At 38.1% G+C, this 25,412-nt stretch overlaps 1 protein-coding gene and 2 pseudogenes across 3 annotated transcripts; 2 read left to right on the forward strand and 1 right to left on the reverse strand.

Moving 5' to 3' along the window:
• Positions 1-952: 952 nt before the first annotated feature.
• On the forward strand, positions 953-3,642 carry LOC137745138 (pentatricopeptide repeat-containing protein At3g26782, mitochondrial pseudogene; annotated as a pseudogene). Its single transcript, XR_015954135.1, has one exon. The product of XR_015954135.1 is annotated as a pentatricopeptide repeat-containing protein At3g26782, mitochondrial pseudogene (transcript).
• LOC137745139 (uncharacterized) lies at positions 3,594-5,987 on the reverse strand. Its single transcript, XM_068485027.2, has 5 exons — positions 5,685-5,987; positions 4,911-5,203; positions 4,720-4,809; positions 4,074-4,435; positions 3,594-3,964 (listed from the first exon to the last, which is right to left on the reverse strand). The coding sequence occupies exons 1-5, from the start codon at positions 5,926-5,928 to the stop codon at positions 3,700-3,702; spliced, it is 1,254 nt and encodes a 417-aa protein (XP_068341128.2). The 5' UTR covers positions 5,929-5,987; the 3' UTR covers positions 3,594-3,699.
• Positions 5,988-11,377: 5,390 nt separating this feature from the next.
• On the forward strand, positions 11,378-13,005 carry LOC137744100 (AT-hook motif nuclear-localized protein 20 pseudogene; annotated as a pseudogene). The gene has a single exon (XR_015954136.1). The product of XR_015954136.1 is annotated as an AT-hook motif nuclear-localized protein 20 pseudogene (transcript).
• Positions 13,006-25,412: the final 12,407 nt, after the last annotated feature.

Here is a 25,412-nt window from a genome sequence, read left to right on the forward strand (position 1 = left end):
GTTATGTGTCTCACTTTGCCACTAATCTGTTAAGTTTGTAAATAGCAGATCTATTATTTATCCAAATCATTTGTTTGGCAATGTATTAATGAAGTTTACGATGATGGGGCAAAATGCGAATCGATCAAGGCAAAAAAATGGATCATCGTGACTTCAGGATAAAATGAGATTTGACCATAGTTTCATACAACACAAAAGCTTTAGTCCAAGAAATTTGAGTGTGAGTGACATACGGCCACAGAGTGACATTATTCAACTTATAGTTATGAATTGAGTCTCGTGGGAGAGTTTAGAGAGAGAGAGGTTTCGCTTTCTCTCTAGACTCTCTCTTCCCTTCTGTTTGGTTTGCTTCGGTTGTGGTTTCTTTAGCCGCCCTTTGGGGTGAGAGAAGGTGACCCTTCTCTCGTCTAAGTTATAAAAGACTCTAAGTGCTAGTCGGACGGCGAATTGGGGCCTAGTGCTTAGGTGAATTAGGCGGATTTAAATAAATCTATTGTATTTTGTGTAAATAAATGTCTATTTATACTTAAAATATATATAATTTCATCATAAACTAGAAAATAAAATGACATATATATATATTATGAAGTATTCGAACATAATGAAAACATGAGAAATAAACATACAATGTGTGTTTATTTAAGTGTTCAATAAGTCTCATACAATTTATTGGAAACAATAAAATGCTAAAGGAAAGTTATCTTAGAATCATACAATTTATTGGAAACAATAAAATGCAAAAGGAAAGTTATCTATTTTCTATCTAAATGAGTTGCAACTCTAGACAGGTGTTTAGGCAGGTCTGGACAGGCTAGGCGGGTATCTAAGTGGGTGTCTCAGTAGGTCTAGGCGCATTTTTTTAATTTTCAAATACCTAAATGTTAATCGGTACGGTGGCCAGTCGTCTAGCGCCTAAGCGAGGATTTTTAGAACAATGTCTCGTCCTTTGTGACAACTTCTTCAGCCTCAATGGTGGCCTGTCCATCCATGGACCAAACAATGGTGAAGATGTATGGTAATAGATGTTTGAAGATATTCAGCCCAGCCCAAGCTGAAGCCCAATTGTGAGGTAGAAGATGGAAGAGAAGATGTTGAAGATATTTCTCATGGGGATGGATACATCGAGAAAAAGATGCAACTCCAAAGCCTACACATCCATGGATCATACAATGGTCACCACCAAACCTCATCTCCTTCCACCTTCCCTCCTTCCTCCCTCCAAATTCAAATTCCTCCAAACCTCTCCAAACAATCACACCCCACACCCAAAAACCCACCCATCTACCCACCAACCAACCACTTCTTCCACCCCCCATGGACACCCCAACCTTGACCACACCCAGCAAATCCATGCCCACATGATCAAAACCCAATTTGATCACACCCAGCAAACCCCTCTCACCCACCTCCAAACCCAGCTAAGCCCTGCAGCTCAGCACAACTTCTTGATAACTTCATACATTAAGAACAACTGCCCGGAAATTGCACTCGAAATATATGCCCAAATGCGAAGAATGGATACCCAAGTCGACAGTTTCACCATTCCATCAGTCCTCAAAGCTTGCGGGCAATCGTCTTTCGCAGTTTTGGGAAAGGAGACGCACGGCTTCGCGCTGAAGAGCGGGTTGGATGGTGATGTTTTCGTGCGCAATGCGTTGATCCAAATGTATAGCGAAAGTGGGAACGTGGTGCTAGCTCGCTTGCTGTTTGATAAAATGACTGACAGAGATGTTGTTTCTTGGAGTACAATGATTAGGAGCTGTGTTAGGAACAGATTGTTTGGTGAGGCATTGGAACTTATAAGGGAAATGCATCGTGTTCGAGTGAGGCCTAGTGAGATTGCCATGATTAGCATGGTTAATCTCTTTGCGGGGGTTGCTGATATCGAAATGGGGAAAGCGATGCATGTTCATGTTGTGAGGAATGGCAAGCACGAGAAATTGGGAGTTCCTGTTACTACTGCTTTGATCGACATGTATATCAAGTGTGGAAATTTAACTTATGCAAGGAGGCTCTTTGACGGGTTAGGACAGAAAAATATTGTTTCGTGGACTGCAATGATCGCGGGGTACATTCATTGCAGAGATTTACACGAGGGAGCAAAACTTTTCAACAGAATGCTGGCGGAAGGAAGTTTTCCGAATGAGATTACGATGCTGAGTTTGATTATCGAGTCTGGGTCTGTTGGCGCTATGGAATTAGGCAAGTGGCTGCACGCCTACATTCTGAGACATGGGTTTGTCATGTCTTTGCCTTTGGCCACTGCTTTGGTCGACATGTATGGAAAATGCGGAGAAACCAGATATGCAAGGGCTGTTTTTGATAGTGTGGATAACAAAGATGTTATGATTTGGAGTGCTTTGATCTCAGCTTACGTGCATGCCAATTGCACTAATGAGGCTTCACAGCTCTTTGCTCGGATGAAGAATAGCGGAGCAAGGCCAAATCAAGTCACAATGGTTAGCCTGATTTCGTTATGCGCAGAAGTTGGAGCCCTTGACCTGGGCAAGTGGGTTCATTCATATATAAACCAGCAACGGGTGGAAGTTGATGTCATTTTAAGAACAGCTCTAGTTGACATGTATGCGAAGTGTGGAGAAATCGATATGGCTCTCAGGTTGTTTGATGAAGCCACAAATCGAGACATTTGTATGTGGAATGCCATGATGACAGGATTTTCTATGCATGGCTGTGGAAAACAAGCTCTGGAACTCTTTGAACAAATGAACAGAGAAGCTGTGGAGCCTAACGACATCACATTTATCGGAGTTCTCCATGCTTGCAGTCACGCTGGATTGGTGGTAGAAGGAGAGAAATTTTTTGAGAAAATGGTTCGTGTCTATGGATTGGCTCCGAAGGTTGAGCACTATGGATGCATGGTGGATTTGTTAGGTCGAGCTGGGAAACTCCACGAGGCTCATGAACTGATCAAAAGCATGCCCATACAGCCTAACACAATTGTATGGGGTGCCCTGCTCGCTGCGTGCAAAGTTCATAAAAATCCCGACTTGGCTGAAGTTGCTTCAAGGCAGCTTCTCCAGTTGGAACCTCGAAATTGTGGATACAACATTCTGATGTCGAACATCTATGCAGCATCAAACAGATGGAATGAAGTTGCCGGGGTGAGAAAAGCCATGAAAGACAGAGGAACCAAGAAAGAACCCGGTCTCAGCTCGATCGAAGTAAATGGCTCGGTCCATGACTTCGTAATGGGGGATAAAGCGCACCCTCAAGCCGGAAAAATTTACGAAATGCTGGCTGAGATGATCAAGAAGCTGAACGAGGCAGGTTACACTCCTAACACGTCGGTCGTGTTGCAGAACATAGATGAGGAAGAGAAAGAAACTGCGGTTAACTATCACAGCGAGAAACTGGCCATGGCATTCGGTTTGATCGCTACTGCTGCAGGTACCCCGATTCGGGTTGTGAAGAACCTCCGAGTCTGTGACGATTGCCACACAGCAACAAAGCTTTTATCAAAAATTTACGGGAGGGTAATTATAGTAAGGGACCGGAATCGCTTTCACCACTTCAGAGAAGGATCTTGTTCTTGTGGTGATTATTGGTAGCAAACGACGATTATTTGTAACATGTAACGTAAATTCGAAATGTGATTAATTCATTCAGATCAACAATTACACATTTTTCGTGTTTTTCCTTCTAAGGAATGATCCGCATTTTCACATCGAAAACATATTGTCATCCAAGCCACGTTTCAGTTTTACGACCTCCGCTACCACTAACAGAGTGCCGAATGCTGATCTTCTCAGTAGAATATTTTTGCTGCAGCCACTCGAAAGCATTGACATCAAGTTTCCCAGTAACAGATTTCCCTTGTTTTCGACGATTATGCTGTTCCCGTATGGAAACCCAAAGTTTCTCAATGGCAGTCCTTTGTTTCAATGTGAACCTTGCTATGTTATCAAAGGCGTGCTTTGCTAATATGTCTATGACTGTTTGGCACCTGCAAAGTAAAAGTACAATATAAAATAAGAAATTCTAGCTCTCCAGATGGTACTAGGTTGGATACTGAGAAGAGCGCATCGAAGAATTTAAAGTTTTCGAGAACTTACCATGGGGTTTTATAACGCCTAGCAGCTATCTCTAAACAAAGAACCAAGGCTTCCCTTTTTGACCTGAGGAATCTCTTGGTCTCTTCCTCCTCCTTCGTGATCTTGTTATCTTTTTTTTCCTTTGTTCTATCATCTTTCTTTGTAGAGGCAGGAGTTAAAAATGCATCAAGCCCAAAAGGATCAGACAACTCATCATTATTTTCCGCTGGTGCAGCTGAAGTCACGTCCTGCTTCGTCTGGTCATCTTCATCTGCTATCTTTGTTCCATCTTCCAGCACAGCTGCTTCCTCTCTGTCATCGTCCTCGGTTGCAACAGGCAGATTAGAAATGGCTTCCTTTAACCGTCCAGCTGCTTTTGAAAACTGTGTAAACATTCACATAACAAATGCATGACGAGAAAAAGAGGAAGAACATGAAAGACAGAAAAAAGGTAAGTCAGGGTTGGTGAAGAAATCACAAAAACAGATGGTAGTTCCACACTGAAATTTATTAGTAGATAATATTAAATGAAAATATTAGTTTAGAATGCATATGTATCCAAATTGGTTGCATGGTTCATCCTTCTCATCAAATCATATACCAAAGAAGCTATTCATTACATGATTCAGAAACTATGATCACAAACTGCCATAGGAAAAGTTCTCACCAGGAAGCTGTCGTCGGTGAATAATTCATTTGCCATCACTGCCCTGATTGTCCATGTCGTTAATTGATTCTTTTGCTTCTTATCGAGACACTAAAACGAAAATTTAATCCTTGTAAGTTGAGTATTCAAATAAAAATTTCATGAACCAATACTAACATTATCGTGCATTATATGCAGACTTTCAGTCTTACCTCAGAGGCATCTTGTGCTGCTGAAAACAATGCATGGTAATCAGCTCGCATGGAAGGATCCGTACAAGAAGTAGGAGATTCCATTGCGGCTTCTAGTATAGCAAAAAAGTAATCACTAGTCTCAGCTTTCACACTTCCTGCCTGAATAAGCTGGATGGCAAGCTTTGAAGCCTTACTAAACTTCGCAGGAGTCTTTATATGCGAAGCTATCTTCTGCATCGCCTCTATCACCTGTTGCTCTGAGGCATCCGTCGTGGTTTTGAACCTCAACTTTTTCTTTTCCGGCACAGTTTCTAAAAACCAGTTCCAACATATTAGCTCATTTGATCGAATTAAAACGTTGGTATCTCACACAAGTTGCATACATGAAGAAATAAACAAGAATCAAACTTTATTAAATCGTCAACACTAATTTCTAGCAAGAATTCCAACACAAAGAAACCGTCAACACTCCGATTTCCAGCTAGAATTCGAACAGTAAGTAACCGCATTTCCTTTACGAAAAGCTGCATTCCGAAAGTTTATATCAAAAGCCTAATTGTGTACAGAGAGCATAACTTCTGTACATTAATTCAGGGATACAATAACTAAAAACAAATGCAGCCCTGACAGTTAAATGAATTCAATTCTGTTTCTAGGGTTCTTCAACAGCGAAAATTAATGTAAAACTAAAACCCTAATAAGGCAATTTTTTTAAAGCTGCTGGAAATAAAATCAAAGAATTTACGAGTAATGGGTTTGAAAGCAATGTATCCAAAAACCAAAAAAAATTACCTTCTGGGGTCGAATCCGCGGGATTCGGCCGCTTGAGGGCGGATTTGAGAATTGGTTTAGGGGCAGCAGGTGGAGGAGGAGCAGGAGCAGGGGAAGAAGAGTCGCAACTAAAAGAAGCTGTTTTTCGAGGTTTTGGTGGTTTTGGTGGTTCCGGTCGCGGTTGCCGGAGTTGAATTTCAGGAGAAGGAGGAGGAGGAGGGTCTGCAGACGGCGGAGGGAGGCCTTCAAACAGGTCGTCAGCCATGTCCCTCTCCCTCTCTATCGAACTGGTTCGGAGCTTGTCCAAAAAGGGAGGAGTTCCAACCCGATTGGATCTCTCTGTTTTTAATGGATATCAAACTCCTATTGTGGGCTTTAATCCAAGCCCATTGTAAATATCAATGCATCTTGGGCCCGTAAGATTATTCAAACCCACCCCAACTTAACTATCCATCTAAGTAACCCTCTACAGTCTTTTTCTTATTGTTATGTTATTTTATTTGACTATATTACTATTTTAAGCTACATCAAGAAAAGCATGAATATATCCAAACCGTCGATTGTTCAACAAAAAATGGATAATGAATGCTTTTAAAATTTGATTAAATTTTTAGTGTATATTTGTAAATTAATGATTAAGAAAATAAAATTTTTGATTATATATGATATTTGTATGGTGAAGCATAGTATGAAGCGAGATTTACGTATACCCATAATTGTTGTTATAGTTAAAATTGGGAAGAGTTTTGATTTTTAAAAAATAAATACTAATTTGATTGGTTATTTATCAATTTGTATTTTCTAAAATCATTAAGGAAACGCAATTTTTTATTCAAATTCAAGAGCCATTCTTTATTTAATAGTGAAGGGTATTATATACGATATTTGTACGGTGAAACATAGTATGAAGTGACTTGTCTCACTTTTAAAAACATATTTATATACTATATAATTAATTAGAAATATATACAAATACATACAAAACTAAAGCATATTAAATTGCATGTACACAAAAGTTTGAAAACTTTTATAAAAATTTGTAAAATATCCGAATTATGTTTATAAAATTGAGAGACAAAATCCGATTCCCAAAATTTGTTCCAATTTAATCTTTTTAGATTGGAATTGAAAATCTGGTTTGCTATCCGATCCATCCAAAAATTACTCTAAATAAGATATAAGGGCTACTAATCGTTTAAGAGTATGGAAAAAAACATGAAAATACTACGTACCCTCGTTAGAGCAAATTGTGTGTTTCAAAATTTAAGAAAATAAAACAAGCATGCAAAGATGATGGAGTGGTCATAAATTAAGACATGTACATGGCCATGCTTCTTTACAAGAGACAATATCGAAGATTTACATTAATAAACTTAGAGTTATATAGGGACAATATTGAAAAGATTGTGTGAGTAAATGTTGAATGTTTTGGTTTTCTTGAACACCCCCCCTGTGACAATCCGTTTTAAATTTGACATTTATATTTTATTTTAAAAGCGTGAATTTACGATAATGCCTTAGAGGCGAAGGTTTTGACTTTCATTGACCCACGTGTTGTGAGACGTACTAAATATTCGTAACTATAAACCCAAGAAGTACTTTTGTATTGGTTACTATTTATATTTTTATTATATATATTTTATAATCTTTATTAGTATTATGTTTTGGGCATTTTAAAGTGTGGGGGGGGGGGGGGGGGGAAGAGAAGAGGGGAAGGCTGTCTGATGGCAGCAAGAGAAAAGAGGGAGAGTTTCAGGAGTAAAAAGGAGGGGAAATGGTGGCGAATCGGGAGAGGAGAGAGAAAGAAGGACGGCCAATCAGGGGGGAGAACAAGGAGAGAAAGGAGAGGGGTGAGGAGCACCCAAATCGGACTCGTGCACCACACATCCAACCCGGTTTCAAATTGGTGAAATTCCGGCCAATTTCCCACCACTTTTCCAATGAAACATACCCATTTATCACTTGCAACCTCTTCCATAACCTCTTCTCTACCCTCTTCACCCAAAATTAGGAAAAGTTTAGTTGAAATTTGGTGGAAAACCACCATGGGTGTCGCGGGTATCCTTGGCCGAAATCCATCAATTGTGAAATGTTTTTCTCCAATTAACACCACTAGAACACTCCCCTAAAACCCAGGAACAAAGCCTAGGTAGTGGTGGAGGCGTCAGAGCAAGTTTGGAGGTCGAATTGAACACACCCAAAATCTAGGGTTCCGACGGGTTGGAGCAAAATTGGAGCTTTTCCCGGCCAAATTAGACTTGGCCACAAGCGACATTGGTTCGTAATGTCTCGATAAGCATGCTAGGGAGTCATAGCTCTGACCTCAGGTGAGTGGGTCTTTTCCTTCCTATCGTGTGTGTCTATATATATATATATATATATATGATTGATAATTCCACAAACGTTTATAAATCGATTATTGCTTATTATTACTGTGAATGCTTTGAAGTAATTATTGTGAACTACGAATAGCTTGATCCATGTTTAGGGTACGTAGGCAGTTTAACAAGACGTGAGATGTAGCCATACGATAAGTGAGATTAAATAATCGAGACAAAAGCTTTGTTTGGGAAAATGAGCAATGCGAAGGAATCTGGTGAAAAACATGAGATTTAACCCTATGTCTTGGTGGTTAAATGTTGGTTATAAATCAATGTATGAAGAATCGAGAAATTGAAGTAAGGAAACGTAAGTAGTGACAGTTAATTTAACTAGTGTCTAGTTGGGCTTAACACCGATAATTATTCCCAAAACTAAGTAGTTTGGAAGTGGGGCGTTACAAATTATGCATTTCACGCTATGTTATATTATATATATATATATATATATATATATATATATATATATATATCTGGAAACACTATGAAATGTTTGGGTTTAGATTGTATCATGGCCTATTCATATGTATATTACCTGAATCTAATTATTGTGAATGCTTTGAAGTGTCAAATGACGCTGCGGACGCTTAGGTGAGATTCAAGTAAGTACACTTTGATGATAATGATGGTAGTGAGTACGATTATGTTGAGATATATTAGAGCTCATAAACCTGCACCCCGATGTTAATGCTCCCGCCCGTGGCTAGCGCCTAGCCTTCACGTGATCGTTCACCTCCCACACCACACACTCACCTTGAATCCAAGGTAGGTGCCAGCCTGTCGTATATACCACATTAGGTGGTTCTGACTCGTAGGTGACTTGCGATACTTCGCACAGCCTTCACGTGATTGTAGCACTTGAGCGTATTTATTTACACCCAGCCTGTTGTACAGACCACTATAGGTGGTTCCGACTCGTGTGCAAGGATATGTGATGAGCTATGGGTTCAGCTGTACAGGCCACAAGAGGTGGCTCCGACTGACATATTACTGAGATATGAATAAGTCGTACAGGTCACTATAGGTGACTCCGACTTATATGCTAGCCATGATTGATGAGATATGTGATGAGATATGAATAAGTCGTACAGGTCAATATAGGTGACTCCAGCTTGCGTGCTAATATGGTTTATTAAGCACATGATTATTTATATTGCTAATGAGAGGCTGAGTAGTATTATATTTCTGAGTTTACTGTTAGTATACTTTTGATTTCATACTTCTACGTAGTATGATTTGCTGGAAACTATTCGAGTTTTACAGCGAGGGGTTACTACCTTTGATAATGGAAATGATTTTGAAAATCTTTGTTTTGACCACTCACACTTTCTATTTTTCACCCCTCCAGGCTCTAGTATCATGGTTCCGTATCGACGAGGACATGTGGCACTCCCAGTTCTGGTGGCTTATATTGATGGTATAATTATTGTCTTTGTTCACTGTACTTGTCTTATGCTTTGTATCACGTGTGAAATGGGTCCATACATGCTCACCGCGTAGTTGTGTATATAGGCACTTTTAAGTTTAAATTTATTCACATTTTATACACTATCACACTTTATGGCTTCATCACCTTCTAGGTGTCGGCCAACACAGCTCGATTCGGGGTTCTATTGGACATTCCGGGTCGGGATGTGTCACCCCCTCCCTTTTCCAGTGGACTAGCCAGCTCAGTCCCAAGTAGAGATGCAAGACTCGTGGAAGTGTTTTTAAAATGACTAAATTCGCTTTTTGTAAAAATACTTTTAGAACCAATTCTTAGTAAAAGTGTAAAACTATGTTTAGATGAGGGAATAAGCTTGGAATTTTGACAAAAATCAAAATTTATAAATTGACATGTACCAATTCCCTTGTTTAGATTCACAAACATAGAAATTTAGAATTTCTGCGTGGAAAAAAAAAAAAAACTTGAAATTTGGGACCCCCACTTCCCAAGTTTAAATTCAATATTGTAAATAGATGTCATTTCCCAACTTCTATGAGTGAGAATTTAAAAATATCAAATTCTATATTCAAATTCCATTGTTATTTTAGGTTAACCAAACAAGAAAATTAACAAATTCAAGAAAATTCACAAATTGTAGAAAATAGATTTCCGTAGTTTCAATTTCCATCAATTTAACATTCCTTAGTAATCTTAAATTTCCTCATCCAAATAGAGTGTAAGTGAAATTTGAAAAGTACATAACTAGTGCTACTTATAAGAATCATATAACTAGTGGTACATTCAAGTGCTTCTTGGAATCCACAAACATTTTATCTAAAATCGTTTTCAATTATTTTAAAAACACTTTCAAACAACTCAATAAAGTAGTATTGAAGACTTAAATATTATATAGTATTTCATCAAATGGTCGCTTTTATGTTAATTTACCAGCATATAAGCTTAACTTTTTGTTCAAATTATTATATGTTTTTCTTATAGAATAGAAGAAAATGCTAAAAACTAGGGAATGCTAATTAGAAAGCATAGGAAAGGAGCAAGTTGAGCTAAAAGCACTGGTACTGCATTCCAAAATTGCGTACGTATGTGCGTAGTTCCTTTTCTTCATATGACATGATCATGCATGAGAGATCCATACTCAGTGCTCACTCATCTGTTTGGAGTAAAATATTAACAAAAACAAAATCCCAAATTACATCTTGGAGTTATGAATGAGTTTATACATGTGATAATATATGAGATCCAGAAGAGGGAATGTATACTTGAAAAAATATGTTCAAACAATTAAGAACATATTTGAAAGTGTTTTTAAAATAATTATAAATGTTTTTAGATTATAAAAAACGTTTCAGACTATGTTAACTGGGTATAAAAAGTTAGAAGTGTTTTTCAGGAACCACTCACATTTACATTAAAATCTTCATTGTGCTTCTAATAGAAGTGCTTTTAAGCCGAAGTGCTTTAAAAAAGCAATTCTAAATGAGTTACTTAATTTTGACATATAATTTACACACACTATTTTTTGTCCATCTGCATTCTTTGTTTATTGATGCTCTTGATTCGCTTTTACTTTATTCGATCTAAATACTGAAATTAAACAGAAATATACATGAAGAAAAATAGCATGTGAAAATCATAAGTTCTTGCTAAAATAACAATTGAAAAACTTAGGGTGGCTGGGTTATATGTAATTATGCATTATTGATGATACTACTTTCACATGAAAATCGATCTTCTTGTCAAGTTTCTTGCGTAGGGCACCATATGACGCTTCGCTACAAGAGGAGATCAGAGTTGAGGAGGACGTGCATCCCACATTCTCATCCCGCGCACTCGACCCCACCCAAACAAAACCCTAATTCCCAAGACCGACACCACGCACCACCACCTCCCCCATTCATCATTTCATTTCGTTTCATCTCTATCCCCAATTCTCATCCCATCTAATTTTTCAGAGAGAGAAAGACAGAGAGAACTTTGTAGTGAGAGAAACTAAAAGAAAGAAGGAGAGAAGGAACCCAAAGCTAGCTAGCTTCCCCAAGACAGTCTTTGACCTTGACACCCACCCAAACCCTACCCAAGTTAATTCATCCCCAAAAAACCCCAACTTTTAAGTTAATTCTTCCTCATTTGATGTTTATATCTTGGTCGTACCTGATCAGATCTCTCTTACACTTCACTCTTGTTACTGACCCAGCTAGGGCTCTCTGAATTTTCTTCCCCATTTCTTTACCCTACCTCTTCAAGCTCTTCTTATATATCTAGATTTCCTGTTTATACAGATCACACTTTCTTTATATAATCAACCAGCTTAATTATATCACTTCTAATCTTCTACTTGTCTCTTTTCCTTTATTTTATAAATTTATATATATTACTACACTATCTTCGTTCTTCTCTCCTCCTTTTTTCTACTTTTCATTTTTATTTTTTCAATCGATCATGGCGAACCGGTGGTGGGCTGGACAGGTAGGTCTACCGGGAGGAGGAGCAGTGAACGAAACCTCAGCCGCAGCAGGTGCCGGCAGCTCCCCCATGAAAAACCTCATGAAACCAGATCTGGGGATCTCCATGAACACCACCGGAACCAGCAGCCTCGGAGGATCCGGCGGTGACGAAGACGACAACAACAGCGACGATCCCAAGGAAGGAGCCATCGAAGTCGCCACAAGACGACCTAGAGGCCGTCCCCCCGGCTCCAAAAACAAGCCCAAACCCCCAATCTTTGTGACTAGAGATAGCCCTAACGCCCTCCGCAGCCACGTCATGGAGATATCCAGTGGGGCCGACATCGCCGACAGCGTCGCCCAGTTCGCCAGGAGAAGGCAGCGAGGCGTCTGCGTCATGAGTGGGAGCGGCACCGTCATCAACGTCACGCTCAGGCAGCCGTCCGCGCCCGGCGCGGTCATGGCGCTTCACGGGAGGTTCGAGATTTTGTCCTTAACTGGAGCGTTTTTGCCTGGCCCTGCACTGCCTGGTTCAACCGGGTTGACCATATATTTGGCAGGCGGGCAAGGCCAGGTTGTTGGAGGAAGCGTGGTTGGCCCCCTTGTGGCTTCAGGGCCCGTGATGGTGATCGCGGCAACGTTTTCTAATGCGACGTATGAGAGGTTGCCATTGGAGGAGGAAGAAGAGCAAACAGGAGGGGGTACTAGTTCGGGGACTGCAGCAGGAGGTGCGGGGTCGCCGCCGGGGATTGGAGGTGGTGGGATGGGAGACCCGGCGGCATTGGCAGGGGTTTATAATTTGCCATCGAATATGCTTCCGAATTTGAGCCTTGATCAGCAGGCAGCTTATTCATCTTGGGCTCATGGTCAAGGTGGTGGTAGGCCTCCATTTTAAATCAAGTTAATAATTTTAGGGTTTATGGATTATTGTGAATTAATTAGGAATAAAATTGAGAAGTGAGTGTTTAGTAGTAGTAGTACTACTCTTTGAAATTAACTCACTTTGAGAGGAAGAATGAAACTGGAAATTATTGAGGTACTTAAACTTGATTTATTTGTGTTGTGCTTTGTACTGCTTGAGCTGCTGCTCCTTCTTCTTCATCTGGTGTAGCTGTAGAATTTCCCTTTTAAATTAGATGAATGTTTTACAATGAGTATTTATATATATTAGTTAATGACAAAAACATGAAAGAAACCAATCATAAATAATATTGATGGAAGAGTTAAATTAAAATTAAATGTACAAGCATAAATAAATATAGGATATTTATGAGATATTTTGATTTATTTCTTTCTGATTAAACTACTAATTAATCTTTTGAACCAAGTCTAATCAAGCTACTACTTGGATTTGGTCATTCATTTTATGTTTTATTATATTATATTGTCCAAGTGGTGTGATCGGTAGATTTAATTACCAAGTGGTGTGATCGGTAGATTTAATTAATTATGTGTATTGTGCAGTGATCTTTCCTTTTAATAATGTGTTAACCGAAAATGTTATGAAGGATTATTATGTTGGAAATTAGTTTAACATATAATAACCATAAGAAATACGAAAAATTGGAAGCGACATCCACGTTTTTCTTTCGTCTTGGATGTTCATCTGTATATCTTATATCTTATTAGGTGAAATTTTAAGTCTACTTTTCTATGAAACCAATACACATGTTGTTTCCTTAACTATTTTTATTAGCTAGTTTAATTATGGGACCAATATTGCTGGTCGACTTTGGCTACTGTGCTTGTCTAAAATTTATTTATGTTAAGCAAAAGATCATTACTATTGAAAAAATTGACCATAAAATTGTACAAAACAATGCCATCTCCGTCAAGATATATAAAGTACGTGAGGAGGAGTATGCAGAAATATTTTAAATCGAAAGTTTATCAAACATTGCGTTTGTTTATATCTCATTTGTCAATTGATGTCTAATGACATTGCAACTTTTTCAACGGTATCAAAGCAGATTAATTAGCGCATATGTGAAGCCCAAAGGTCATATACGTGCTTCACATCATCATAAAAAACCCTAATTATTTAGAGAATGGTTTTATTTTGATTCATGATGGGACTTGGTTAGATACATAACTAAGAATAATGCTACCATTACTGAAAATTTCTTTCCTGCAAGAATAAGTAATATGGAAACTCTAAAAATTAAGAATCTTAAAGATATATGATCAATAGTCTTTCACACGCACAACGTTCATCTCCCATTCATGCTATGACTATTTACGGTACTAGGGATATAAAGAGCTAAACATTAATATTATAACTTCTATGTTTACATACAATACTAATTATATAAAATTGTCACCAAAAGGATGTTTCCTTGACACTCAAAGGATATATCTTATTTGGGTAATGTTAATGAGATCATTTATTTAAATCATATTTTGTAACCTATATGATATGGTTGATGATAATTGAATTATTGCTCAAAAATTGATTAACATATGCTTATTTTTTTATTGATGACACATTACATAAATTTAAATTTTGGCTTGAAAAATAAGTTTACCTAACATAGTATAGAAACATGAAGGACCCTCTTCACATGGATTCACGTGTCATTGTTTAATTAACCCTAATTTGTCTATTACCTAGTAATAATTTGCATACAACATTCACTCTAAATTTATAATGGTAAAGCAGCTTTGTGTTGAGGATCACGGAGCCCACCCTCAAAGAGTTTAATATTTAAAGCAGCCTGATTAATTAAAATAATCTCCAGACTAAGACTAACGCACAAATGAAACCTCCTTTTAGTGCACCAGTAGTTGTCTTTGCTGGTGTAGTTTTACCAACATGTTGAAGCCCCAATTATTTTTTTTAATGTCTAAACAAGCCAACTAAACTATAATACTTTGAAGGGGAATCCGTAAAACCTGCACTAAGGAAATGAGGACAACCAATAAAGTTGAAGTTTCTGCATATTATAAACAATAGTTAGTAGAAAACTACTGACCTAATTAATTCATTAATTTCGACAAAAAAAAAAATTTTTCATTAATTAAGTATTGAGGTACATCAACAGTGGGAAAAAAAAAAACTTCTGAGAGCATATTATCACTTTCCAACTCTACCTCTGATCGATGAATGTGTGAATGATGATGATGATGACGCAAACACAATTAAAAATTTAATTAAAATTTAAAGTTGTTTTCGAATGCATGCACCTACCGTGGATTACACGTTGTCCTTGGCTGGATTATTAGGTGCACTTCTATACGTTGACCTAACTTTCGAGAGAGTTTTTAGTGTGTTCAAAATATGAGACAAAATAACATTCATTAAATATTTGAAGAGACATGAAAAAAAATAAAAAAAAACCTTTCTTTAATTGTATAATGATATTTGGTATTTAGTCTTGTTTTAAACATATTGAAAAATCTGTCCTAAGTTTCAAATGAGAGAGTGGAGAGATACTTTCTTGTTCTTAATTCACAATGTGACAAGTTTTTATTTAACATATAAATTACATTTTAAACATGTCACAAATATTTATCGGACAAATAAGGCAACTAACTACTATTAAATCTTGATTGCATTTGTAAAAATTTCGATTTGACTGCGTCTTCTCTTGTTAATTAGGACTTCCAAAAATTCTCATCACTATGGGCTAATCGCCATGCTTCATATAGCGAGAGCACTAGTTCAAATCAATCCATTGCAGCGAGAGCACTAGTTCAATTCACAATTAATTAATTAATTAAACCTAATTATCGATAAAGATAAAAAAGATGTAGGCGCAGTTTTGTGATTGATGTGCTTCATGCATTCCCAGCCGTAAATTGAGATTATGGTTTTGTGTTTGAAGTTTAAACCTAATTAACTTAATAGTTATATGATGATCGAACTGATGGCAGTTCGAATGACAGCTTGACAAAGCAGCTATTGGATCGCATTTTATACGGCGATCTATCAAACAATCTAAAGCCTTCACTACAGAAATAGAACATTTTCTTTAATCATGGGATTACCTTTTTTTTTTAATATTCTATATATTATTCTATATGCTTTCTGAAGCCAATATAAAATTATATAGTAGTGGTGCAGTAGTGACTGTATGCTTTTGTGTCAATAAATTACTTCGGTCTTCAGTTTACGATTAAGATATTCATCATTCAGGGCAAGCTATATCTAGCTTTTCAAATTAACCTAAAATCAGAAAATGTACCGTGGTCTAGTCGTCACTAGTTTATAAATCTAGTGAAGCTGATCAGGAAGAAACCAACAGTAAAACTAAGAAACTAATTAAGAAAAACAAAACCAACATTAGAATTAGAGCTCTGCATCCATCCAAGTGTTGGACTTGTTGGTTGAATCAGGAGTTTTATTTATGATTGGTTGTGCGTTATTCTCTCCATATCTTATCAGTTTTTGTGTTGAGAATGGTTTACTCATATTTACCGTTCCTAAATTTTATAATCTTTTCTTTAATAGTACTATTGCTTCTTCTAGAATAAACCAACGTACAAATTGAAATTCAATTTGTTTTGTTTTTGAGCTTTGATAATTCACACAAAAGACAATCGTGTCGAAAGACAAAAGGATTGGTTTGCATATTTAATTGGTACTTAAATGCCAAGGGAACTGACCAAGGGTTTCCCCTTTGACATTTTGACTATGAAAATATGAAGTGGATCCCTTGGACTCATAGAGGGCTCAGAATTGTACGTTTATGATGTGATCCTTTTAGTCCTAGTCTCCTGTAGAACTGCTGGATTTTGCTTATCCTGTCCATCAATTAACTTGTAAGGTCTACACAATTACTTGCAGCCAAAATTGCCTCATCAGTTCTGAATTTGTTTGGTCAAATTTTCTCTAGGGTAAAAACTAACGAAGATTTTTTTTTTTCCAGCCACGGGTAAGGAAGGTGTACATGTGATGATTGATGGGTTTTTGGTGTCGTGAAGATGGTAAATGACTAATTAATTTGGTGAAATCACTTTGTACTCCATGAAAGTTCCTGACTAGGAACGGGTACAATTCGAAGTGAATGCAACAGTTTTCTAGGCGTGGCATTCGTACATATTCACTGCCCCCAAGTTTCCAAGAAAGAAAAATGAGCAAACATTGCATAGCAAAGAAGTTGGAGACATATTCGGTTTCAAATGAGCACAGGGGAAACGAGGTTGACAAAAAAGGTTAGTTTTACCCTCATCAGTGTGATGTACGGCCATGTCGAGCCTCTGGTAATAGAATGAATTACTATTACTAGGTTTATAGGGTTTCAAACATGGACTAACCTGCCTCAAATACTAGATTGAATTACTTTTGCTCAGTGCTCAGCGCTCAGCGTGATGCATGCACACTTCTAAGAGCCAGAATAAGGGCCCTGTGTTGGTTTGTGTTAATCCGACATGAATGAGGAGTATGTAGTGCACACTGAACTACACGCAAGAACAGGAGATGAGTGCAATGTCTATAAGTGAAACAAAAATTTCATCATAAGATTTCCATCCCAACCTAATGCCCAAAATATGGAAAAATTGTCATCAATGAAGCCTAGATCCCTCATGTCAAATTGTTTTTTCAGTAATTAATGTAATCTAATCAAACTTTTATGTAAAATTCCTGCCCTTAATTTAAAACACATTCAGAATATACAAAACTAGAGACTGTGGCAAGGTACCAGTTTAACATCTCTAAATTAACCTTCCAATCAGGGCATTTTGTTTTTGGCACTCGATATTTAGATCATCTTCAATCCTTGGGTTAAAACCTAAAATTTTTAACCTAAAAAATTTACGTTTTAATCCAGAAATAGTTTTTCTCCACCAACCCTTATGCGTTAAATTTTTAGCCTAAGATTGTTAAAGAATGAATTTAGGATAATTTTTTTCTTAAAGTACTTTTCTTTGAAAAAAAATGTGGACTATCCTAATTTAATTTTATGAATATTTTAACCTAAAAATATTTAGATTCCGATAAATATTGAAAAATCACTAAACTGGATCATGAAACTCGTGTAACACTACGAAAGAATATGAAACACATAAAATAATTTTTTTTAATTACTTTAGCAGTTGGATTTAAATTTGGACCATTAGATTTTTTTTTACCGTTGGATTTGATCAAATTAGATCTTAATCGTTGAATTCAATGAATTTATGAATATAAAACTAAAAAAAATACACATATATAGTGGGACAACCCCACTAACCCAGATGGAATCCTGGGCTAAATTTGCCATAAAAATGAGTTTTAGATTTTAATTCATATTTGCTCCAAGGATTGTATCATGTTGATCTTATTGCTTTGGATACAATCTTAAAAAACCTTTGTTCAAAAAAAAAAAAAGAATGGAAAAACCCTTAAAAACCCTACAAACTGCACCTTCTGATTCGGCTGCTGGGTCCCATAGCGTTGAGAGAGAGAGAGAGAGAGAGAGAGAGAGAGATATACAGTGTCATGGTCGGCAATGCTGGTATCATCCGGACAATCGAGTACCACTAACCAGGGCATTAGGGTTAGGGTTTTGTTCAAAGATATACATTAGCGATTACAATCCCAAAATCAAAAACCGATCAGAGTTAAGATGACAAGCAAAGAGAATGTCAAATCGATCTCATCTGAATGCGATGGGATTTCAGACATTTCCATTTTTTTTTGTTTCTTCATTTTCTTGGAGTAACGAGGAAGATACAAGGGAAATTTTCTAGCGTTCGTGAAGAGTGTTATATGCAAGCTGATCAATTACTACCCAACTGGAAAATGAACAATCGTAAATTTGCATCTATATGAAGTAAAAAAATCGAGTGATTTGTTTTAGACAACACAAATGAGGCAACGTTAATCAAAGATGGCCTTAATTTTTTGTGGTGTAGAGATGTAGGGTAAAAGTGACATTACATATTTAGTGATATTCACAATTGATCCTAATACCGTTTGTCTTATCTGAAAAATCATTGTGAATTGTGTTATAAATTTCTTATTTAAGTGTGATGGTGTAAATCCTAGATTAAATTTGATTCTAGTTATTTTTCCCTATTAGGACTTGTATTCTTTGGAGGAGAAGAATTTCTTCTATCTTCTAATACTATAAATAAAGGTACTGCGTAGGGGGAATAACACATCCTCTACACAACCCTACAAACACATCTCTCTTTATATTTTCTCTATGCCGCCGGCCCCCTCTCCCTGTCAGTTAGATATAGGCCACAACATGTTATCAGCACGCTCCTACTGCTGTGCTTAGGAATCTGACGTGGAAGTTTTCTGCATCAAACCAGTTCACCAATATCATCACGCAATCAGGTTCTTTCAAAGCAATAGTTTTTATCTCGATATTTTTGCCGTCCTTATATCATGAATATTCACCATAATGCATGACCCAACTTTACGTTTATCAAATTTTAGATTCTCCATAAAATGTGTATGCCTTAATCCATAATTGTTGAATGATGTGAATTTGATATTGCCATGAATTGCATCAAATATATATCCATGCATTAAATTATTTGAATACATATGCATTGAACTAATTGAAAATAAAAAAATTAAAACATAATTCTTCTAGGGTTCTTCGAACCTAGGACCCGAGCTAACCTCGTGGAGCCTGAAGCTCCACCCCCGTGAACGAACCAAAACGACGTCATCCCTGACATCATCCCAAAACCCAGCAAAACCCTCCCTCGCCGTCACGAGCCACAGCTTTGCCATCTTCTTTTCTGGGCAACCATGACCAGAAGTCATGTTCTTGGGCTACTTTAATCATCTTGAACGATGATTGAACGGGATTCCAAAAGAATTCCTTTGATTTTTTTTTTCTTTTCGAATTATGGTTCTAAATCCCTCGATCGAGAAATCTTTTCTCTGTCACTTGGATTTGTTCCCCATTGAACTCACGGACCTACACCATGGTTTTCAACCCAGAACTCAACCGCCCGTAGTGGTTGTGCCGGTCTCCTTCTCCGGCGAAGCTACCTAACACGCGCTAGGGTATTCTGGACACCAAAACGCGAAGCCCATATTAGGCTGCCCTACTTAGCGGCCCAACACCACAGCTTTACCCAACACGTGACACCAGCTTAAGGGTTATGGTGTTCCACATGCACGCGTTGCACCGGATCCCAACCTTGTGCTGGTGCATTTGAGTTCCCGCATGCATGCAATCCTAGCCTACAGCTAGTGCATCGATGCACCTGCACTATGCTGCATCTAATCAGTGTCCATATAGGCTTATGTTTTGGACACTATTTTTGCAGCCCGTTTGCTACTACTTGGCTCGCAACCCAATTCTTTTTTAACCGATCAACTTGTGTCCACCACATTCTATTTTTGGGCCTGGGCTACACGGCACAAATTTGCTTAACCCACCCGTGGGTTTTGGCCCATAATTTTTGGCCTCCAAGCTTAATTGTTTTTTTTTTAGACAATTTGGGTTTTATAATTTTTTTAGACACTTTAATTTTGGCCCGAAGTCCAAATAATTAATTCAATTATAATTTTAAACTTGAGTATCTATTTGCATATTTTCTTGTTGCATATATCTGTATATATATTTGTGTTTGTAGGAACATATGAACTTGAAGTTTATAATTTTTTTTCGAAACCTGAAGTTTCTAGAAACATGCCTTGGCATGTTTGAAAACTTGAAGTTTTCCTCAAAAACATCACCCATGAAAACCTGAAGCTTTTTCATATAAATTTAAACTAATACATGTCTATTAGAACATGAATGTTCTACTCCTAGTGAATGGATTGATTTTTTCTCCATTATACTAACCACATCTTATCCATTTATTTTGTGATAGGAACATGTCGAATTTGAACAAACTCGACTTTACCGCTTTGGAGGTCCCTAGGAGAAACTACCTCAAGTGGGTCTAAGATGTGAAGTTTCACCTCAGTACAAAAAATTTGCATCCCGCCATTGAAGATGAGACGAACAACGCGATTGGAGAAGCTGAGAAAGCCACTGCCATGATCTTCATCTGAAGACACATTCATGATGCACTGCAAACCAAGTACTTTGCCGAGGAAGATCCACGAGCACTCTAAATCGATTTGGCTGATCATTTTGATCACCAAAATGACATCTTCTTGCCAGAAGCAAGACATGACTAGCAGCATTTGCGCTTCCAAGACTTTAAGTTTGTGAATAAATATAATTATGAAGTTTGTCGAATCCGATCACTTCTCAAGTTTTGTAACGAGAACTTGACTGAAGAGAATCTCCTGGAGAATACTGATTTGACCTTCTCTGCTAACAATATTGTCCTGTAGCAACAATATAGAGCTTAGAACTTCACTAAATTTTCAGATTTGATCTTTGTTTTACTTCTTGTTGAAAAGCAAAATTAGCTATTAATGAAGAATCATCAAGCTCGACCTATTGGGGGCAACTGATGTGCCTGAAGCACATTATAGCACGAACCAATGCCTAAAATGCCAACATATGCATGGTAGGCACGGCCAGAAGCCACCTTGTCAAGGTCAACAGAGCCAAAGCCCATCTAAAGGAGGAAACCGAGCCCATAAGCGCCCTAACCTCACTCCCAAGGCCCCAAACTTCAAGAATAAGGGCAAAACACCTAAAACCATGGATGCGGACATGTGTTATCGCTGTGGTTCAAAGGATCATTGGTCCTGTGTTTTCCGTGCTCCCCAGAAGGTTATAGCTGAATATCATTCTCGTCGTAAGAAGTTTGAATCAAACTTCGTGCAAGTGGAAGAACCAAAAAGTACCAAGATGGAGGTTTTTGACTTTTAGGAGGATACCACCCCTATGAAATATTAGAATCTTAGACATGAACTATTTTTAGTTGAATTTAGAACCCTGGGGGCCGAATTCCACCGAGTGGCTGGACCACCCCTTGTTTTTGGTTTAATTTTGAACAATTTCCATTATGTTTAATTATTATTTGTTGGTGATTTGTTTTTGGATATTAAATGTTTATTAATTACCATTCTTGAATACTTAAATTATTTTGAATGGATATCTGTTTTTAGAACTTTTATGCATGTGACCAATTCATTAATTTTTATTTCTAGGTATGACTAGTGGAAAAGTTAGTTGTCTGGCAAATAATGCAACCACGCACACCGTTTTGCGTGAACGCATCTATTTCACTAACTTCATACCTAAGAATGCACCTCTAACAACCCTCTCAGAACTATCCAACCTAAACGAAAGATACGGTAATGCACGTATAATGTTGTCCAATGGTACAATCTTGACCATTGATGAGGCACTTTATTCTCCACGTTCAGAAGAACGTTGTTGAGTTTTAAGGACATTAGAGATAATAATTACCATGTTGAAACCTATGTAGAAAATGAAGTTGAATTTTTGTGCATAACTTCTTACGAATATGGCCAGAAGCGTATTCTAGAAAAGATGAAGTGTATCCCAAGTGGTCTGTATACTACGACCATAAGCCCTATAGAAAGCCACTATGTGGCCGGCCTTACCTCTGGGACTATGCATGAAATAACACTTTGGCATGATTGTTTAGGACACCCTGGACAAACATCGATGAGTCGTATCCTCAAATCATCACACAGGCATCCACTAACCTGAAGTTTAGGTTCGATTCAAGGAATTGCATGTCAAACCTGCTTCATGGGAAAACTTATTATTATGCCTTCTTATGACAAGATTCGTTCGCTGACCATTTAGATATTTGTGGACAGATTCACCCTCTCTGACCATTTAGATATTTTATTATTTTGGTTGACGCTTCCTCACATTGGTCACACGTGTGTTTGTTGTCCATAAGGAACGCTGCATTCTCCAAACTATTGGCTCAAATTATCAAGCTCAGGGCTCACTTCCTTGATTATCCGATCAAATCTATTCGATTGGATAATGCTGGATAATTCACATCTAAAACTTTTGATGACTATTGCATGTCAGTTGGGGTAGAAGTTAAACATCCAATACCCCATGTTCACGCCCGGAACGACCTGGAAGATGCATTCATTAAGCGCTTACAAATGATTGCTTAATCTTTGGTCATAAGTACTAAGCTCCCAATCGCTACTTGGGGCCATGCAATATTGCACGCAGCCATGTTGGTTCGCCTGAGGCCTATTGCGACCCAACCATATAGCGCCCTTCAGTTGGTTACCGGATACAAACTTGACATATCGCATCTACGCGTTTTTGATTATGCGGTCTATGTGTCGATTTCGCCGTCCTTACGTACAAATATGAGGCCTTAGCGAATGATTGGAATCTATATCGGATATGATTCTCCTTCAATCATTCATTACTTAAAACCTTTGACAGGTGATATGTTTACTGCTCGTTTCGTGGATTGTCACTTCTATAAGACGGTCATCTCGTTGTTATGAGGAGATAAGAACGTCAACATTCTTGAAAAACGACATGAATTATCGTGGTCGACTCCCTCTTTGTCTAATTTAGATCCCCGTACCGCTCAGGCTAAGACTAAAGTGCAACGCATATTAGATCTTCAGAACGTAGCTCAGAGCGTGCCAGATGCTTTCACTGATTTAGCACGAGTGACAAAATCATATTCCAGCTACGAATATGCCTGCAAAGATGGATGTACTAAATGTACGACACACTTCCCTCCTTGAGGCCCGAGACGCCACTTTAACCGATCCACGTACATTAGCGGCTAGCCAATCATTTGCCCCTACACACAAGCGTGGCATACCACTTGGTTCAAAGGATTCACACCCCCGAATGAAAAAACCCATGACATAGGCCCCTAAATAGCCTACTGTGAATCTGACTACCGCCTATTCATTCTATCCAACTCATAAAGAAATTCTAGATTACGGAAGCATCCTTAAAGAGATGAATACACCTCCCGAGAATCGTGAGATTTCGGTCCATTATGCTAGCTTGGATGATGTTTATTATAGAAATGAGATGATCGTTGACGATGCATTAGCATATGCACTAGCTACTGAGATCATGTTGAGCAGTGACATTGAACCTCATTCCGTTAATGAATGTTGACGTATAACTGATTGGCCAAACTGGAAACAAAAAATCCAAGTCAAACTCGATTCACTTGCGAAACGTAAGGTGTTTGGGCCTGTAGCTCATACTTTTCCACATATGAAGCTTGTTGGCTATAAGTGGGTTTTCGTTCGAAAGCGTAATGAGAAAAACAAAATTATGCGTTACAAAGCTCATCTTGTTGGGTAAGGCTTCTCATAACGCCCCGAGATTAACTATGACAAAACTTATTCACCCGTTATGGATGTGATTACTTTTCGCTACAGTTTGGTAGTTTCCGAAAAACTGAGTATTCAACTGATGGATGTAGTAACTGCATATCTCTATGAGGATCTTAATACGAAAATTTATATGAAAGTTCCCAAAGGACTTACCTTGATTAGACTAAATATTTCCGAATCCCAAAACATGCTCTCAATTCGGCGAAGGCATTCACTCTACGGTTTGAAGCAATCCCAAAAAATGTGATATAACTGTTTGAGTGTAACATCCCACACCGACCACGGAGAGGGGGTGATGTGCCTTATATCTGCATGCCCACCTCCATATAGCACAAGGCCTTTTGGGAACTCACTGGTTTCGGGTTTCATCGAAACTCCAAAGTTACGCGAGTTCGAGGCAAAAGCAATCCTAGGATGTGTGACCCACTGGGAAGTTCTCGTGTGAGTTCCCAAAAACAAAACTGTGAGGGCGTGGCCCCGGCCCAAAGCGAACAATATCGTGTTACTGCGGAGTCGAGACTGGGATGTGACAGAATGGTATCAAAGTCATTTTGCCGTGTGGTGCAGGTGTGCTGACGAAAACGTCGGGCCCCTAAGGGGATGGATTGTAACATCCCACACCGACCAACGGAGAGGGGGTGATATGCCTTATATGTACATACTCACCTCTATATAGCACGGGGCCTTTTGGGAACTCACTGGCTTCGGGTTCCATCGGAACGCTGAAGTTAAACGAGTTCAGGTGAGAGCAATCCCATGATGGGTGACCCACTAGGAAGTTCTCATGTGAGTTCCCAGAAACAAAACCGTGAGGGCGTGGCCCAAATTGGACAATATCGTGCTACGACGGAGTCGAGATTGGGATGTGACACTAAGTGAGTATTTGACTAATTAGGGATATGTGAATAATGAACTATATCCTTGTGTGTTCATTAAGAAGTCACATTCTAATTTTGCAATTGTTGCAGTATATGTCGATGATATGAATCTCATCAAAACTTCTGAAGAGCTCCAAAGAACTGTCACGCATTTGAAGTCAGAATTTGAGATGAAAGATCTAGGAAAGACTTGATACTGCCTCAGTCTCGAGATAGAGCACCGTTCGGATGAAATCTTAGTACATCAATCAAACTACACCCAAAAGGTGTTGCGTCGTTTTAATGAGGATAAAGCGAAGCCTTCGAGTACTCATATAGTTGTTCGATTACTAGATGCAAAATGAGATCCCTTCCATCTGAATGAGGATGACGAAGAGATTTTTGGAGCCAGAAGTTTCTTATATAAGAGCTCAATGCACTAGACCCGACA

Source organism: Pyrus communis, chromosome 12 (assembly GCF_041283825.1).
Source record: "Pyrus communis isolate YQ-2024b chromosome 12, ASM4128382v1, whole genome shotgun sequence".
Classification (NCBI taxonomy): Eukaryota; Viridiplantae; Streptophyta; class Magnoliopsida; order Rosales; family Rosaceae; genus Pyrus; species Pyrus communis.

Excerpts from the sequence above, each read along its gene's own strand:
- LOC137745139 (XM_068485027.2), bottom strand. The coding sequence starts at position 5,928 with ATGGCTGACGACCTGTTTGAAGGCCTCCCTCCGCCGTCTGCAGACCCT. Across the intron at positions 4,810-4,910 it reads CAGCACAAGATGCCTCTGAG|TGTCTCGATAAGAAGCAAAA; the intron begins GTAAGACTGAAA and ends TTTTCGTTTTAG. Across the intron at positions 4,436-4,719 it reads TCACCGACGACAGCTTCCTG|TTTTCAAAAGCAGCTGGACG; the intron begins GTGAGAACTTTT and ends ATGTTTACACAG.